At 43.2% G+C, this 18,766-nt stretch overlaps 5 protein-coding genes across 7 annotated transcripts; 3 read left to right on the top strand and 2 right to left on the bottom strand.

Annotated features, from left to right (window-relative positions):
- Window positions 1–240: 240 nt before the first annotated feature.
- On the top strand, window positions 241–2,264 carry LOC6574889 (probable cytochrome P450 313a4). Of its 2 annotated transcripts, XM_002000881.4 has the most exons (7): window positions 241–470; window positions 532–729; window positions 784–969; window positions 1,026–1,098; window positions 1,149–1,275; window positions 1,336–1,924; window positions 1,989–2,264. In XM_002000881.4, the coding sequence occupies exons 1-7, from the start codon at window positions 317–319 to the stop codon at window positions 2,150–2,152; spliced, it is 1,491 nt and encodes a 496-aa protein (XP_002000917.2). In that variant the 5' UTR covers window positions 241–316; the 3' UTR covers window positions 2,153–2,264. The 2 variants fall into 2 exon arrangements, with proteins under 2 accessions (XP_002000917.2, XP_015023178.1); XM_015167692.3 differs by lacking the exons at window positions 241–470; window positions 532–729; window positions 784–969 and having other exon boundaries at window positions 1,169–1,275.
- A 140-nt stretch (window positions 2,265–2,404) lies between these two features.
- LOC6574888 (nuclear pore complex protein Nup88) lies at window positions 2,405–4,655 on the top strand. The gene has a single exon (XM_002000880.4). The coding sequence runs from the start codon at window positions 2,478–2,480 to the stop codon at window positions 4,581–4,583; it is 2,106 nt and encodes a 701-aa protein (XP_002000916.1). The 5' UTR covers window positions 2,405–2,477; the 3' UTR covers window positions 4,584–4,655.
- Window positions 4,656–4,752: 97 nt separating this feature from the next.
- On the top strand, window positions 4,753–5,274 carry LOC116804370. The gene has a single exon (XM_032731552.2). It carries the CDS (start codon window positions 5,029–5,031, stop codon window positions 5,170–5,172), a length of 144 nt encoding a protein of 47 aa, XP_032587443.1. The 5' UTR covers window positions 4,753–5,028; the 3' UTR covers window positions 5,173–5,274.
- LOC6574887 (glycine N-methyltransferase) lies at window positions 5,254–6,617 on the bottom strand. Its single transcript, XM_002000879.4, has 4 exons — window positions 6,356–6,617; window positions 6,166–6,293; window positions 5,842–6,098; window positions 5,254–5,595 (listed from the first exon to the last, which is right to left on the bottom strand). The coding sequence occupies exons 1-4, from the start codon at window positions 6,568–6,570 to the stop codon at window positions 5,326–5,328; spliced, it is 870 nt and encodes a 289-aa protein (XP_002000915.1). The 5' UTR covers window positions 6,571–6,617; the 3' UTR covers window positions 5,254–5,325.
- A 1,731-nt stretch (window positions 6,618–8,348) lies between these two features.
- Window positions 8,349–15,682, bottom strand: LOC6574886. 2 transcript variants are annotated; one of them, XM_015167691.3, is made up of 7 exons: window positions 14,746–15,682; window positions 11,892–12,255; window positions 11,604–11,836; window positions 10,570–11,433; window positions 10,149–10,446; window positions 9,799–10,094; window positions 8,349–9,710 (listed from the first exon to the last, which is right to left on the bottom strand). In XM_015167691.3, the coding sequence occupies exons 1-7, from the start codon at window positions 14,955–14,957 to the stop codon at window positions 8,762–8,764; spliced, it is 3,216 nt and encodes a 1,071-aa protein (XP_015023177.1). In that variant the 5' UTR covers window positions 14,958–15,682; the 3' UTR covers window positions 8,349–8,761. The 2 variants fall into 2 exon arrangements, with proteins under 2 accessions (XP_015023177.1, XP_002000914.2); XM_002000878.4 differs by having other exon boundaries at window positions 10,149–10,404; window positions 14,746–15,681.
- Between the last annotated feature and the right edge of the window lie 3,084 nt (window positions 15,683–18,766).

Raw genomic sequence — 18,766 nt, 5'->3', positions numbered from 1 at the left:
ATGAACAAAAATAAAATAAATAAAATTACTTGATATCTTTGTTGGGTTCATTGATGCGTACCCTCACTTCATCAATATCAATATGATTGCGACGTTTACTGGCGATATGTTTTTCAGTGGGAGTCGGTCAAGTCACGATTTGGCTATACACCCGACAATATATACGCATAGATCACTCGGCCTTAAAAAGTTCGAGCATCCGGCATATAAAAACGGGCTGAACACAACAAATTTTTTGATTATTTATATCGACGTTCAATTGGTCGGTCGATCGGCGGCTAATCAAGGCTCTCTAAGTGGATCGGAATACCTGAATATGTTGACGTGGCAATTGTGGGGTGCATTGTTGCTCGTGTTGTGGCTCTACTTCTTGTGGACGCGTCGCAGATTCTATCTGCTCACACTTAAGATACCGGGCCCACTCGGCTATCCCATCGTAGGCATGGCTCACAAGCTGATTCGCAGAGAAAGTGTGTGTTTCACTTATGCGTGTTGAAAATTTTGAATGATATATGTATGTGAATTTATTAGATGTGCTGAATGCAATTGGCTTCTATTTGGATAAGCACGGACCGACAATTTTTTCATGGCTGGGTCCTTTACCATTTCTGATTGTGGCCGATCCTCAAATAATACAGGATATATTTACATCGCCGCATTGCGTCAACAAAGGCATCATCTATAAGGCGGTCGACGATGGAGCTGGCTTGGGACTTTTTAGTTTGACAGGTTTGCAATATGAGCGATGGATATAAAAGAAAATATATCTACACCACCTCACAGATCCTCGTTGGAGTGTGCATCGCAAGCTGTTGAATCCCACATTTGGACACAAAGTGCTGCTCAGTTTTCTGCCCATTTTCAACAACGAGACTGGAGCTCTCCTTAAGCAGCTGGACACATTGGTTGATGGGGGCGAGAAGGATCTGATACCTCTGCTGCAAGCCTTTACGATCGGCATTGCTACGCGTAAGTTGCATATTTCTTTCGGAAATTCTAAAGCTGACTAGCTTCTCCAAACACAGAAACAACAATGGGCAGTGACGTGAAAGCCATTTCGGATATTAATAACAATCAGTTGCTGGAGGATTATCAATGGTAAGTTAAATCTGTCATGAGAATGGATGTGTTTTCCTATCCATTAATAGTGTTTTGGAAACCATGACAGATATGTGCTTTTCGCCATGGCTTAGCTCTCGAACAATACGTCAGCTATTTGGCAAGGAAAAGCGTTACGCGATCTCCAAGTCAAGAATAAGGGGATTTATAAGAAAGGTAAAGCCAGCCGACTTATGATAATTAGCAATAGATTGTTCATTTGAATTCGTCTTCCAGCTGATTGAAAGAAAACTGGCAAGGGATGCAGAGGTCGGCGATACGGTTAATCAGTTGCCTTCAGATAAAAATATATTTCTGAATCTAGCTACGGATCTCTTGAAACGCGGTGTATTCACCTGGAAAAATGTGGAGGATGAATCGAGTGTAATTGTTTTTGGTGCCTTTGAAACAACAGCTAACACTGTTGCCTACACATTAATGTTGCTCGCAATGTTTCCCATGTACCAGGAGAAGGCATTTGAGGAGATTCTCAGTTTGTTTCCCGACTCTGGGGACTTTGAAGTGAGTTATGAAGATACTCAGCAAATGGTCTATCTGGATCTTATTATAAATGAGTCAATGAGAGTGATGCCGCCTGTGCCGATCGTATCCCGGCAAACGTCGGAGGATTTGTTGCTCTCGAGCGGAGTTATTGTTCCGAAGGGCGTTCAAATTGCAATTAATATATTCTACTTGCATCGCAGCAAGCAAATTTGGGGCGAAGATGCGGAAACATTCAATCCGGATCACTTTTTGCCCCATCATTTGCAAAATAAACATCCATACGCGTACATACCTTTCACAAAAGGCATACGGAACTGCATAGGTAAAAGTAAATTTATCCAATATCACATGCAACTATTAAATAACAAAATTTTGTATATTATTAGGTTGGAGATATGCGTTAATTTCAGCAAAAATTACCCTGGCTAAATTATTAAGAAACTTCAAATTCTCAACTAGCTTTAATTTCAAGGATCTTTATTTCGTTGAAGATATAACGATAAAACTTAAAACAGTGCCGCAACTGAAATTAGAACGGAGGACTTTATAGCTTAATACGTGATGAGAAATAGAAGTAAAAAGCTATGTTAAGAAGTCATTATAAATTGCAAAAGATTTTTATTGTTATTTGGCTAATAAATATATGAAGTTTTATTAATTTTAAATAATGCGCTTCTTACATTATTCACAACTGAAAGTAACGTGCGTACTTGTTTTGAACATTGCCGCAACATATCGATAGATTTCAGTGTTGAATAATGCTGCTGTTGACCAAAATGAGTACTTTTGAGCAGCTATCGTGCGTGTATATCGGTATTTGTTGTCAGATTGCCGGCTGCAGCATAATAGTGTCAATATTTTTTAATTGTGCCGCAATGACGCTCACAGATGTCTTGGAACTCAATAAAACAGAATTGTTTACGAAAATACGCACTGTCCTGCCGATAGGGACGCAAACACAGAATTTGTTGGACTGCAAGGATGATTTGTTGTACGCATGGAACTCCGTGGATTCGTGTCTGTTGGTCACAAATTGGCGCGTCGCATTGCTTCAGGCAGAACCAAAACGTGCGAAAATAAGCTATCAAACGCTAATTCCATCAAATGCGGTTGGCCTGCAGGTGGACCGTGTTGTGGTTTCTAATGAAGGCTCGCTTATCGCGCTGAGTGGCCCACAAAATGTGACAATATTGGAAGTACCACGCCGCAGTGGGCCCGATGGCTATTTAATGGATGGCAAGCCGCAAATCACGTGCCGTTCATACAACCTGGATGTGCTCCTCTTTCAAAACAATCCACAACTGGAGGTGTGCCAGGTGCGTTGGCATCCGGATTCTGTCTCCGACTCCACGCTTCTGGTGCTACTCTCCAACAACACAATGCGCGTCTACAATCACGCCAAGCTGCGTCATGTGTGGAAGGTGGGTCCGTACACAGTTAAGAAAGGCGCCAATACCTCACTTTCTGACTTTGGTGAGACTTCCATTGACTTTGATATTGCGCCAGCAGTTAAGACCAGCGCCGCCGCTAGCGACGAAACAACCGATAACTCTACTCTCAATAGCACCAAAACCCCCAAAGAGAAGGTGGAGTGGCCAATTGTTATATTGCGCGAGAATGGAAATGTTTATGTTTTACTCACTGGCATCGATTCGGACATAACTCGTCTGCAGGGTCCCATTACCATAACACCACAGACAAGCTCCAACTATGGCGTTGAGTCGTGTGCTCTGCTGATCATACCATCTTTGCCTCCCACTGTGATCATTGCGGAGTCAACGGGCAGACTGCATCATGCTCTTATGCTGGAGGCTGAGACTACGGAGCGTTCGTTTAACGATGCGGATGACGGTCTGCTTATCGAGCCATCTCAGTGGACTCTCCACGTAACGGAAACCGTTGAGCTTGAATTGGGCCTCTCAGCGTCAGCTCCCAATAGTACGAGCAACGCCTATAGCTGCCCCATACATCTGAAGCGAGATGTGGTCAACGAGATGCGATACTTTGCCTACCACAACGCTGGATTGCATATTATTACTGTTAACTTCATATCCGAGTTGCAGCGCTTCTTGGATAGCGAGGCCGAGGACAATCAGCTGGTGATATCAACACCTTCCTGTGCTGAATACATATTGTGCACTAAGTTCGATTCTAGTGATCGCATCAATCCTGTTATTGGCATCGCCTTGATGCAAATGCCATCCGGGCTCGTGCTGTTGCTGGGCAGCGGTCAAGTCATCAGCCTTAAGCTGGTCATTGATGCCCAACTGCTGATGACGTCCAAAAAGGAATTGCAGCTGACTGCCACGGATGCTGCGCTGGATGAGCAGGGTTCGGGTCCTTCATTCGCGGAAAAAATCAAGACAATGCTACAGCGTACTGTAAATCAGCCGATTCTGGCTGACAAAATGGCCTCATCCTCCGCACACGAACGTTATGAGCTGCTCAACCAGGCCGTTGAGGTGCTGCGTACCCAATACCTCAAGCGCCATGAGCTGGTGCGCGCGGAGTTCGCCAAGCACATCAAGTGCATTAAGCTGCAGAAGCAACAGCAATTGCAGGAGATTAAGAGTCTGGAGAATGAACGAGAGATCATAAGCGAACGGGCGCACAAGCTGGCGGAACGCTTCGAAGAGATTAGCGATAACCAGGAGCTGCTCGTGCGCCGTTGCCAGAAGCTAATGCAGCTAGCCAACTCAGTGTTGCCCAACAGCATTGTGGCCGAGCGAGAGTTTGCCCAGGAGGTAGGACGCATCGACAAGGCTACCAAAGCCATTGCCGCTGCATTGGACACGGCCAAGAAGACGTACAACAAGCAACGCTATCACATCGCAAAGTCGGAGGGGACAAACGCGAGCGATGCCTACCAGCTGCCAGAGAGACAGCAGCGCACCATCACCGAGATTCTGACTCAGCTCTCGAGTGAGATTGATCGCCAGATATCAGATGTGAAGCGTATAAATAAGATTGTCGGTCTATGAGCAGCCTTATCAACGAATAAGTTAATTTTGTATTTGTGCTATTGTTAACAATTAAAGCAACCTTCTAGTATATATGAGTAAACAAATACTTATTCATTGGCTAAGGTATTTTCTGTTACCCAGAATAAGTTCCTTAACATCATTTTTGGACAGATTTATCCGAAATTTGATTTATTTGTTTTAGCACCTTCTATTTGTTTGTCTGTCTCGGCTGCTTTAGTTTCAGACATTTACTTTTACATAATGTACATATAAAGTTTTAGTGTAATTGTATATATGTTGAACCTCGATCCAAAACGGAATGCGAAATTTGCATAGCTAATGACTCGCATATATTTATATAGCTATGTAGGAGAATTAACATTTGTATTTGCGTTTCAGTCTAAGTTTCAGTTGCAAGCGAACTTTTTGGAGTCGACATCGAGCTCAGGTGCTATCCACAGCAATGGCATCTATATTTCTCAGATTGACAACAATCTGCACGAAGATGTCCAACTATATCAAAACAAACTCACCCTTCGTGATTGAGGCGCTGATGGTAACGATCTGCTTTGGTGCCATAATAAGCAGATATATAATAATTACCTAGATGAACGACACATACTATACATATGTACATATATGTATAAATCAATTGAATCGACGCATGTAACAATAAAACGATCGTATCTGAATCTTCCTCTAAATAGAACTAATATTGTATTTGTGTTTGTGTGTGTGTGCACGTGATTGAAGATTGAACTTAAACTCTAGGCTTCTCGATCACATGAATATAGAATGCAGGATTCTGCACTACATTCATGTCCTTGAAGTCGCCGTACAGCTTGTGCTTGGCCTGGCTGCCGAAGATTTCGGCAAGGATCTCCGTGAAGCGCTTCAGCTCATGTGGATAGTACGAGAGCCGGAATTCGCTGGACAGCTTGTTGCCCTCGATCTGGTAGTCCATGGAGACCAGAGCGGGTTTCCCGCAGTAGAATAGAACGGATGTTTTGATGTCAGCCGTGTGGCTTGTCTATAAAAAAAGGCATAACAACAAAAACAAAAGTAATTCACAAGTGCAAGTCACTCGAAAGGGCGATTAAAACGCGGATGATGATGATGATGATATTGATATTTTTACAAAATAGTTTTTGTCTATTTAAAGTTATCAGTGAAACCGTGAATGACTGGGCATATTGAGCACCCCAAGTGAATGAGATGTGTCGTTTAATTGTTTTTAATTGGCATCAAATAATCGCATGCAAAGTGTTTTACTTACGTTATAGTAAATGCTTTTGGCGGGCGTGGCGCCTGTCTCCAGGATGTTGTCATAGTTGCGATGATCGATCAGCAGGATGCCGCCTGGCTTCAGGCACTTCTCAAAGTTCTTGATCGCCTGCTTGTGCTCGCGCTGATCCCCGAAACTGTCCATCAAATGGGCGAACGAGTTGCCCAGACAAATGACCGCATCGAACCCGACGCCCAGATGCTCCTGGATATCGTCGTACAGAGTCAGCCAGTTGGCCTCCTCAATAACTGACAGATTGACAAGATTTGGTCAGATCTGACTCAATATATCTAGGACAACTATCTTAATGCTCACCCCATTTGTCGAAGGCGGCCTCATTGCGGCGATTCCAGCGCTCCTTGAGCGCGTATTTCAGCATCTTGTCCGAGGCATCAACGGACATCACATCGAAGCCCTCTTCCAGCAGCATTATGGAGTCCACTCTGCAGTTATTTAACATATAAACATTCACATCTAAATCCACTTTGTTGTGCCTCTGGCTTACCCAGTGCCGCAGGCGACATCGAGAATGCGTTTGCAGCCCTTCTGGCGCAGCAGATCCACCAAGAAGTTCTTGTAGTTGTCGGTGCGCGAGTTCTTATCACCGATGAAGATCTCCCAGACCTTGGCTGCCTTGCCATCAGCATACTGGTCGCGCACTCCTTCGGCCGAGATACCTTCCGATCGGGTTACGAACACACTGTCAGCGGAGGTAGTCATTTCAAGTGTTTAGCACTGGGCAGCAGATCAAACTGAATTAAGTTTTCGTGGCGAATCCACTCGCCATGACATCTCCGGCGGGTGTTTTCAATCACAAACAGCTGGCAAGCCACACACCAACATACGCACACAGCCACACATTCCCGTAATCTTATCAAGGCACTTCTAGATTGACCCGTGCTAGCAACGGTTCCACCAACATCAACATCTGCTCCAACCGTACACGTTCCGCTTTTTTCCATTTTTCGATTTTGATTTTTTTGCGACCTGACACTGACCTTGTTGTGATTAGTGATTACAGTGCCTAAAAATAATAGAAAATATTATTATTATTATTTGGCAAAAATACGTCATGCCACTTACATACAGCTACCAAAGCAGAGGCGCCCTATCATGTGATACTATACTCTAATCTCGATTAGACAGACAACTGTATATTCAAAAAAAGGCTTAATATGTTTAATTATATGCTAAAAGATAATTATTATTATTGATGAGTTAAGAAATATTTGCTGAAAAATATTCAACTTTTTTTTTTGCCTAATCCTAAGTTTTTTGTATTGGCTGTAAACGATATGTCTGAGTATTTATATATATGTATGTATTTCTCTTTGACTCTACCAAATTAAGAGTACGAGACTATTTAGCTGCGGCCTTAGATAGGGTTAATTGAAAAAAGAGTCCATTTGACAGCTGAAAAATGTTTTGGATTACATATGGCGTTTTCTGATTTTTATACCCTGAACCCATTGAAAATGGGAAATCAGGGTATAATGGTTTTGTGAAAAGTATGTAACAGGCAGAAGGAATCATCGCAGACCCCATAAAGTATATATATTCTTGATCAGGACGACGAGCTGAGTCGATATAGCCCTGTCCGTCTGTCCGTCCGTCCGTCCGTCCCTCCGTCCGTATGAGCAAAAGGATCTCAGAAGATATAAGAGCTAGAGAGCTGAAATTTGGCATGCATACTCGTGTATACCATAGGCAGTACGAGTTTGCTTTATTTTTTCGATAACTCATCCGATAACTTTTTTATCGAGAATATTCGAAAAATCGACTTGGTTTTTTCAGCCTAGTTTGAACACTTTTAAACCTGGAGACTTCAAATTTGCGTTGTGTATAAAGTTAATGGACACAAAAATTTTGTAATTTACAGATTTTGGATACCACGCCCCCTTCGCCCCCAATTTGTAAAAAACGCATTTCAAGTACTAGAGACTTGTGCTTTGGAATGTACACACATTTTGATTTGATTACGCTCCAAAAGTTTCATTAGGATCGTATGTCTACAAAGGAAATTATTCAACAAATAAATTGTCATAATATTGCCCACATTGCAGCGCAGCCCAAGCGCAGCCGCTGCTTACTGCGCAGTTAGCAGAGCGCTTATAAGTGCATGTGTATGTATGTGTACATAGAAGAAGTGCAGAATGATTAGAATATCAGCTTGGAGGGTTCAGGGTATCTCCTAGTCGAGCAGTCTCGACTGGAGCCTTCTTACTTGTTTAGTATTGTAAGACTGACTCGCTCTTAATTGGACTTTCGAATGGAAAACCTGTGTTTAATAGTATTCATTTAAAATATAGATCTAAATTTACTATATTTTCAAATGACAAGCAGCCTCACTCAAATCCAAAGTCGATGCCATGAATAGTCATGAATACTTTCAGAATATTACTCATCAAAATTCCGTTTTAGTCATATCGTACCTTTTAATGAGTGTCTACTGTATAAGGTAAGCTACCCCGTTGAATTAAATAAAAGCTTTGAAAATCTGCATATAAGTTCGTTTTTATTTCAAATAGCTTAATAAATATTGCACTGCGTTGAAAACTAGGATTATGTATAGTATATAGTATATATGTAGGTATATAATTTAAGATGGTATTCGTATTGCACCACGTTGCTCAGTTGAAATTGCAAGTCTTAGGGAGTTCGTCGATATGTTATTAAATAGTATACAATTTGAATAATAATAATAATAATCATAATGTTAGTAAATGATTACGTTTCGCAAGATAATTAATTATATGTAGCTCGCGTGGCTTTAATTATCTTGGGAAACATAAGCTGTCATTAAAGTTAAACCGAGATGCTTATTAGCTATGCATACATATGTATGTGTGTGTTGTGTATGAGTATGTGTGCTTAGTGGCTAGCTAAGGGATTTGAGTATTCTATTCAAATTCTATGGCAAATACCCCAGCGAGTCCTCGAGCGAGGCGCTCACTGCCCGCATGGATTGGTAGCTGGCCATGCGGCTCCTGCTCACATTGCTGCGTATCGAGGCGGCCTTCTCCAGCGCCTTGATGTTGATCAGCAGATCGTCGGCGCTGCACGCCTTCTGTGCGGAGTTCATGTGCAGCGTGGGCGCTAGGGGCATAATCATGGCACCGCCATTGCCCAGACGATCCGTGCTGAAGGATTCGCGCGCTCGGTACAGGGAACGGCGTGCAGAGACACTCGAATGGCAGCTGCCATTGCTGGCACGCCCATTTAGCTTCTGGCTGTTTATCATCGGCGGACAGAGACTCTTGATGTCCGTCGTCTGGCTGAGTTTCATGTCCGCAAACACGGCCGCAGCCTCCACGCTCTTCTTCACGCTGAGCGCCTCATGCGGCTGCACGGGCTTGCTGTTGCCGCCGATCGTAAAGAGCTCATAGTCCAGGCCCAGCTTCTCCGACGACTTGCTCTTCCGTGGGGAGGCACGCGACTTGTGCTGCGGACTGAGTGAATCCTCGCTGATATTAGCCGCTGCCGCATTGGCGCGTTGCCGGCGGTGGCTGCGCTTGCAGTAGCACTTGCTGGCACTGATGCAGCTGTCCGTGTCGCACCAGGTGGTCGTGTCCGAGTGCGTGTTGCCCGAGTCGTGCTCGAGCGTGCTGTTGGGCTCCTCCTCCACCATGGAACAGTAGCACTTGTCCTCCGACTTGCACGATATCAGAGAATGGCGATTGCCAGCTGCTCCAGCATTGCCGGTCGTCGACTTTCGGCCATTGCCCATGGCCATGTTGCGTTCGTTCTTCTGGCGCAGCTTGTGGTTCAGATGCTCCGTGCGCAGACTGCAATAGCAGCGATCTGCCGAGGTGCAGGTGCACGATTCCGAATCGTAACTGCACTCCGAGCAGGAGACGTAGCTATAAATGGAATAGGAATGAGAGAGAGAGAGACTTATTAGCAGCCATTCGACAGACATTGTGGACAACTTTGTAGACGTTTACTCACCCACTGCTGCTGTTTCGATTGAGTCCCTGCAGCGCGTTCTCGTTGCGCACGACGGACACATCAGAGCCGCTGGTGGTCGCGCGATTGCGTTGATGCTGCTGCGCGTGGCTCTGGCTGGTGGGTGGGCCAATGACGATGGGTGGTGTCAGGCGGCGCTTGTTGGAGTCCGCACTGCCAGACTGTGACTCCTTGGCGCGTGCCGGCTTGGCCAGCTTGCCGCGACAGGCGCGAAACTGTCCCAGCTGAAACACCTTCTTCAGGCTCTTGGTGCCAAAGAAGATGCTCTTGGATTTTTTCTGCAATCAACTTGGGTTTAGCTCCTCATCTGAGAGTGGTGCGCAGCAGCTTACCTGTGAGCCACTGATGCTGGCTTTGCGCTTCTGCTTCTTCTTCTTCTGGCGCCGCATTATGTTCTTGGAGCGCTGAAAGAGCTCGTCCTGTGTGAGCGTCACGGCCAGCTTGAGCAGAAACTCCTTGTAGATGGGCTTCAGGTCGTTGAAGGACATGCCATCTGCATCGATAATGGCATAGAGTATCTCGTCCAACGAGTGCAAGTTCTCGTGCAGCCGAAATTCATTGAACAGTTCACTGAAACCAAGTGGGGAACTAGAAGCACAATTCAAACGATGCCAATCAACCAAACCAAACCTTTTCACCGAGGATGCAAACAATGTTAGGCCAAACCGCAGGCCAGCGTCAGCTTGGATGACTTGGATAGCTAATGAAATACCTGAGCTGTCGCTGGCCCCGTTGGTTAGTATTAATACTCACCCTCCTCCACCGCCCAATTTGCCGGAGTTGGTGCGGCGCGCCGCTCTCGACTTGTACCTGGTCAGTCCGCCGGTGTTCAGGAAGCTGCCCGATCTGGGTATGGCCACACGGGTTAGTATATCGCCATCGCCGGCCGCAGCCACGGCGCCCGCGGCGACCAGGTCGCTGATCTTGCGACCATTCGCACTGCCGTTGGGTGTCGGCGTAGAAGGCTTCTTCAGGTGCCCATGGGCATGACCCAGGCGATTGACATGCCCATTGGTGCACACAATGCTGTTGCTGCGCCCCGAGCCGCTCTTGAAGCCACCCACGTTCGGCGCCGGCACAGGCGGCGCCCGTTTCGTCTTGTGCGACTTGCGCTTGCGCTCCTCCGTGGAGGTCTCGATCTCGGCCGCCTCGTTGATCACGTTGCTATTCGAGCTGAGCGAGCTGCTCGAGACCCGCTTCTTGCGCGTTGACCGCGAGGGCGTCGACCCGCCCACGCCCATTGGCTTGGGACTCACGCCCGACAAGCTGCCGCCGCTGCTGCGAAACGAGCTGCGCCGGCCGCTCACGCTGGGCGCTATCTGTGACCTAGACAGGTAGTTGGAGCTGGTCAGGGCCGAGCTGCTGGCAATGCTGACGCAGCTGACTCCGTTCTGCTGCCGGGGTGTGCGTCGCTTGGTGCTTCGGTGCGAGCTGGTGCTCACGTGCGCCATCAGGCTCTGGTAGAGCGTCGCCGCAATCACAATGGCATCCTCAGTGCTCTTGCAGATGAATCCGTGGCATTCCAGTATCTTCGGAGCACTCGCCGACCGCATGACCACCGCAAAGATGGGAGCGTGCATGTGCTCGCTTTGCTCCACAGCCAATTGCTCCATGGCGCTGCGAACAGATAATTGAGAGCTTTATCACACAAGAGATATAAAGAGAAATGAGAATTTTCCTGAATGAAAATGGACAAGTTTCACGGGAGAAACTTATTTGAATGTAAATCATGCATATATGTAATCAAATATCTATCTATCTTATGTCTTGGCAAATTCTGTGCTCACCTTAGCGGCTGGAATAGTGCAGTCTTGTCTATGTTGTCGGGGTCGGTGATGAGAGGTAAAAATGCCGCGCCTCCATCCGAGTCGGAGATGACGAATTTCACTGCTGACCACACGGCGATATTATGGAATGGTGTTATATTCGAATCGCTCTCCTCTTTGCTCGAGCCGGACATGGCGCTGATCTTAATGCGCAATCCTGTGGCACATATATCCAAAGATCCTGATTTTAGCTTCTGCAAAGGCCATCGTATTAGCTGTGGCAATGCTGGTGCATGTTGAATCTCTCACCTTGTTCGTAACCTCAGCCAGGTACAGCTGACGCAGTGGCTCCTGCAGGCCCTGTAAACTGGTCACCTTGTCCTTGAGCGGCAGGCAGCCGAGGCACGTGACATCGAAGCTATTCGTGGCATCCTTGGCCACGTCGGTGAAGAGCTGCTCGATCTGTGCCTGCACGCTGTTGCTGATGCGCTGCACGTCATTCTTGGCCGCCTCGGCCAGCACCTTGGCCGAATCGCTTGACTCCTGCAGGAAGCTGCTCAGCGATCGCGGCTTGTCGCCTGAGGTGCTGGCCAGCTCACTACGTCCATACATGATGATGGAACGTGTGCGGTGCGATCCTCGGGGATCGTCGAGGCGGCTGCTACGCATTGATCTAAATTCGAGAGAAGGGGAATAGTTTTAAGTAATTTACTTTTAAATATATGTAGCTCGTTCACAAATATATACATATATATTGCAGAAATAGACCCAAGATAGAAAAATATATTTATATATATTAGCAATACGTATGCATGTTAATCATGTGTATATATCAACTTCGCAAAGAAACTTCTGGAATTTAAAATTTTCTCTTCGTATATATATATATATATATATATAAAAAAAAAAACAATAATTATAATTATGTGACAGACTCGCTAGCAATATGTTACTTATGTTAACAAACTAATTTGAATATAATTTTTTCTTGCTCATTTCGTTTTTTTCTTGCTCCCATTTTATCACTACTAAAAATGTAAATATCATATAAAAACAAGTTTAGTAAAAACAAATTAAGCTAAAGCCGTGAAATAATGTATTCCATATAACTGTAAAAATGTTAATTAATTTGTTATGCATGATATTCAAAGACTATACATAGTTGAAAAACTTGTAATTTATTTTGAAACTGATATAAGATATATCAATTGTATAAGATATTTTGTTTGTATAATATAAAAATAAATATTAGTAAAAATTGTATTGTATTAACAATAGATTTTTAAGTATATGCATTTAGTATTTACAACTGATGCTATATTTATATATATATATACAATATCTATGTATTCAAGCATATATGTACATATACATATATAATATATATACTACATCTTTTACTTTTCCGATGCAAAACAGTCTGCTAATAATGTAAGAGTTTTTAAGTGGTTCTCTCACATGTGCGACAAACGTTGAAAAGTTTTGTGAAAGTTTTGCTGATTAACTCAAATGAGCCACCAAATTTTGCAGATAGATGCCTGTTAGTGTGTGCGTGTGTGTTAGTACATATCCGTATATATATGCACAGTTCACAGATATGCGCACGTTCAAATATGTATATTGGCTCGTTATGAATTGCCAATTGGCCACGACAATCATCCTGCTGGAAGAGAAGGGAGCCAGCGAGCTTTTGGAAACAGATAGTAATCTAACGCATAATGGCACATTGTATACCCACTATGACTCGGACAGCAGGTTTGGCACAAAGAATGGATCTGACGGGCTGTGTTCCCAATAGAAGAACCATTCCGTTTACCGCTAGCTGACACCAAATCGGAAAAGTTTCATTTGGGGAGAACGTTGGCGACGCCAACTACTTTGAATATGAATAGAGATGGGGCCGCCGCCAGAGCTGCGTTCGATCAGCATCGGATGCGAATGGATCAAGTTTTCTTTATTTACACTGTAGTGGAGAGTATGTTCACTATGACTCTTATTATATCACAGACAAACAAAATGTTATACTGAGAATGAAACTGAGGTTCTAGAAGCAACTTTAAGAACTTTTACTTTAGATAACAATTTTCATATATTTCTATTCAGTCGTAAATTGAGATTTTGTATTTATTTTAATGATAGAGCTTGGTCAACAGCTGTAATCGAATCATGTGTATCTAAAGAGTTATGAAATATATTCTATCATAATTGAACTTCTAAGGCATATAACTAATAGAGTATCTAATCTTCGACTGACTCTGAACACAGCCATACTTTCTGCTCATTTTTTTTTATTATAATCAATTATGTAGTTCACTAGGCGAATGTGTGTCGCTGCGATCGATGAATATTTATACATTGGAGCAAGTGTCGGTTCAAATATGTTGTCTATAGCTGTTGTCGCTTCTCATTCATTCACAACAGACTCTGCCTCTTCCTCTCCGTCTCTCTCTCTCTCTCTATGTCACTCTCTTCCGCACTATCTTCGGTTGTATCTGTAAAGCTTTTGCTTTGTAACTGTATATTTGTTGCTTATGGAAATTGGAAACGGTAAAATAAATGTTGGATGCTGCGACAGGTGTGTGTGCCTGTATGTGTGTGTGTGTGTACATTTGTCTCAAATTTTGTCGTTCATTTTGTCAGTTTCGAGAACGAAAGTGTCTAATTTGTTGCAGCTGAAAGTTGACTTAGATATAGGTAAAGTTAACACCAATTTTAGTTTTTGAGCATTTCAGAATATCCGATGACTGAAAAGCTGGGAGGCAACAATACTTGGAGCATTTAACACTCATTATATAAGAAGTGGGTTTTTGCAAAATCAATCGGCAAACTTTCAAAAAATTGTTCAAATAAAAGATTTTGTTTTTTGAAAATAATTGATGATGTAATGCATAGTTTACATCAAAGAAAAAAAAAAAAAAAAAAAAAGGAGAAAATATTTAAAGTCTAAGCAAACGGTGTTTAGCTATCTCTCGCTTTTAAGAGCTTTGTTATTATTTGACAAAATAGAAGCTAAACTATGGCTGCTAAGAGTTAATAATAAAATATTCTAGTGCCAGACAAAGCCGGGCTGTGCTTTCTAATCTTTATACTAGAAATACGGTAAATATAAACTTCATTCGATAGAATTATAGTAATATTTGAATATTATGCCTTGGGCACTCACCTGGAATCGTCAAACATTAGATCGATTTTGAGTTTGTATATCGAGTTTCGACTGACACTCGAGTTGTTCTCGAGCTGATCGCCGTCCAGAAGTCGAAAGCCGGATGAGTTGCTTTTACTGCTGCTGCTGGCTGGTTTGCGGGAGCGAACCGAGTTCATGTTGGGCACAGCCAGAGCGGATTGGGAGTCGATCTTGCAGGAAGTGACCATCATCAAGTATGATGGTGTAGCAGTAACAGTGACTGGGACAGTGACTGGAACAGTGACTGGCTGCAGTGACTGGGGCGCATGCCAGTTAAACGCACCTCTTGGCAGTTTGTTTGTTTCGTTTGTTTATTTCTGCTTCTGCTTCTGCTTCTTCTTCTTCTGGTTATATCTTTTGTAATTTGTGCTCAATTAGCGGCAAATGAATTCCAATTATGCACATTGAATGTTAATTTTCAGCATTTTTAGCTAAATAATTATTGCACACACACACACATACACAGTTAAACGGAGCTACACTGCACGAGAGTTATGTTTTTTTAACACTTTGCATAGGGCACACACTGAGATGAGGCTGGGGTCCGATGTCTGCAAGGTGTTTGCCTGCCGTGATGCGGGTTTTGTGTAGCCAATCGTGTTGGCTCATTAATTAGCTGCTTGCCAGCCTGAAAACCGACAATGAAAATAAACAAAAAAACAGATTAAAAACTGAACGAGGCGCATGGAAAACGTGGCTGGGCGGTTATGGGCTTTTCCTTCAGGAAAAACTATTGCACATTTCAATGTTGGTGTTTTTATGTATTTTTATTATTTTTATTTTGGTTGTTGCCTGTTTGGCTGATAAATTGCCCCATAAAATGCGATTGTTGTACTGGAAAAATGCTAACAATTTGCACCGCAAAACAGTTGCACTCGCACACACACTCGCACACACACATACACGAAATACAACAAAGCAAACGCGTTAATTCGACGCTGTGTGCGACGCGGCTGTGGCTGCATCTATTAGATACTTTCACTATAGAGAGATATTTGCTATAATTAGCAAATGCCGTCTGCAGCTAACACACACTCGCTCAGAAATCGGCACTGACATTTACTTTTGCCTTATTCGAACTTCACTTTGGCCACAAAATTAACTGCAGCGCGAAACAGTCAATCACCTGTTGGCCTGAGCCCGCTTGATCCGGAATTCTGATTCGTTCGTATGATTAGAGTACGGTCTAGAAGATCTATGAGCTGTACAGATCTGTGCGCGTCGGTTGCCACACGGCGACTGCGCAAACGCGTTGGCTGAAATGTCGAAGCGCGTGTAAAAAGCTAAACTTCAACTTCCATTCGAATATGGCCAAGAAACGAGCCCGCTGACGACTGCGAACGAAGTGAGGTGTCCAAAAGAAATGGCCAAGCTAGGCGGCCAGCAACGTAACTCCAATCTGTGTGTCGAGTCTGTATATGAATGTGTGTGTGAGTGAGTGTGAGTGTGAGTGTGTGTGTGTGTGTGTGAGTGTGAGCAATAACAATATAAACTCTGGCGTAAGTGGGTAGCTCACCTCTTCATATGCCTCGCATAGAGAGATATACCTACATACAGACGATGCTATGCTTTGCTTTGCTCTGCTATGTGTGCACATGTGTATGTATTTACATGCACATGGCACGCCCTCCTCTCTGCTGCTGTGGAAGATGTACGAGTGACTCCGCTCGGATTTTCAACATCGCCAACAATCACTTGGCCAATGCTCAATGGTGCTTTATGTGGCCACAACTCCATTATGTACCCTAACAATGCAAGTATTATTAACACTTGTGCGTGTTTTGGCTAACCTAGCAACAACAACAACAATAACATGGACAACAGCCGCAACAACATGTGAATATGTGTAGCAGCCGGGATTTGCATAGATGAATGGTACGACATTTACGCAAAAGTCTTTGTGCAATGCCCCCCCTCAGCCGGCTGCACTCACTCAATGTCAATACCAAATTCAGTTTCGGAATGGGGCTTGGCTGTTGCAGCGGGGCTGGACCGATTGGATTTGGTTAATCGATGCCCGGTCCCAGTTTTGCCATGGCCATTGCCATTTGCGCAAGCCCAGATCAATGTATGACGGCGTTGGTGGAGACGAGGAAGGCGACGGCGACGGCGACAGCAACGGCGACGGAATTTTCGAAATCAATGACCGTGGTTAAGTTTATACAATAATTACAGCCAACTACTCATATGGCTCCCAGTGGACCCGTTTCTGTGCTTGACTATGCAATCTCATAAAATTGCTTTTAATTTTTGTTTCTCTACCCATTCATGTTGGCTTTCGTTGCGAGCAGTCTAGCATAGAAATGAACCTTAGAGGAATATGAATACACTGTTCAAAAAGAATGCTCAGCAAACATTTATGATATTAAAAAAAAAATATTTAAAATAGATCTTTGGGAACACTAGTATTTGAATTGAATTCAAGCATTCATAAATTCATACATTCATACATTCATACATTCATACACTCATACATTCATACACTCATACATTCATACACTCATACACTCATACATTCATACATTCACATATTCAAAGACTCATACATTCATACATACATATTTACTATTATTTTGTTTTATTTTTATACCGCAGGTGTACTTATTTGTATTGTTTTTATGTGAAAACTTTCAGCTTTTGCTCTGATATCGCGCTCTGAATCTTCGGTATTATTATAACATAAATTTACTGATATCAGCGTATCCATATTATGATGGTCATTTATTAGTTGACATTTTGAAAACAGAAAGTCGCTTAGTTTCAGTTTAACCCTAGATCAAGAGTGATATTCACAACTATTCGACGGAGTATGTAGATATTTATAGTCGAGCGCATTTCTTTTTATGTAGCATTTAAATATGCAGATATTTACATAATTAATTTTGCAATTGATGATCCGCCAGTGATGCAGCCCAAAATGGACTTTTATTCATGAGATAACAGTTCAGAGTTACGACTAATTATATCGCGTATACATTAAACAATCGGTTAATGGCCGTCTATTGTGTGGACTGCCTTAATAAACTCTTACTTTTATGCCAAACAGCACAGATGCGATGCCAGATGCTGCCTGAAGGTATTCGGAGACGTGCTTCATTCGCATCTTTGTCGCTTTTCGCTTTTCTTATTCAGTTTTATTGATTAGTCGAGTGAAACAGTTAACAAGACAATAGGAAAAACCTGCCTCTCTTCGGTAGCGATACCAAAAAGGGCATTAGAAACAGTTAGGTTTTCGATTAACGCAGCTATGCAGCTAGAACTTTCGTTTGTCGGCCCATAGAAACGAATCTGATTTTCCCAATACGCATCCATCTCTGTCTGCATATGCTATACGGCTGCTATGGTTGGGAGCCACAAATATAATTTAGCTAACAAATAGCATGATCATGCACATCACTTTCTCTGTCCAACTCGGCGGGCTTGTCTGTCTTTAATTGTTTTAGGTTTGTTTTATTTAATCGCAGTGGCAAGCACAACAATTTAAAAATTAGTCATACACTTTACTCTGGCTCCTATGGTCTGTACCTACGCCAGATGCAAGCATGCTTGAAGATACAGATACAGGTACAACAACAACGATGGGTAAAGCTAAAGCTAAAGCTATAGCGATACAATATATATATTACTGCAGATCCAAACGCATATCTGCTCACACACACACTCACACACCGGCTCCATTGTGCCAGCATGCCCCCCTCCGTTGGACTCCCTCGGATACGGTTGATTCCTTGGCTAGTCTCTTGTGTCTAACATTGCGTATCTGACATGCGCTCCAAGCGCACACTGAGGCAAAACACTGCACAATTGCGCCTAAAATGTATTTTTCATTACAATTGAAGATATATATTCCTATTGATATGGCTTATAATTTTAAATCAATTGTTTATTAATTATGTAGTATAATCTTCAGTCACGAAACTCAACTAGCTGATATTTTAGTTTTGCATTATTTGTAATTTTTTTTCAATATTTTTTAGTATTATATCATAAATGCATAACT

This window comes from Drosophila mojavensis, unplaced genomic scaffold (assembly GCF_018153725.1).
Source record: "Drosophila mojavensis isolate 15081-1352.22 unplaced genomic scaffold, ASM1815372v1 contig_231, whole genome shotgun sequence".
In the NCBI taxonomy this organism is placed as follows: domain Eukaryota; kingdom Metazoa; phylum Arthropoda; class Insecta; order Diptera; family Drosophilidae; genus Drosophila; species Drosophila mojavensis.
This window is presented reverse-complemented; position numbering and strand designations above follow the sequence as displayed.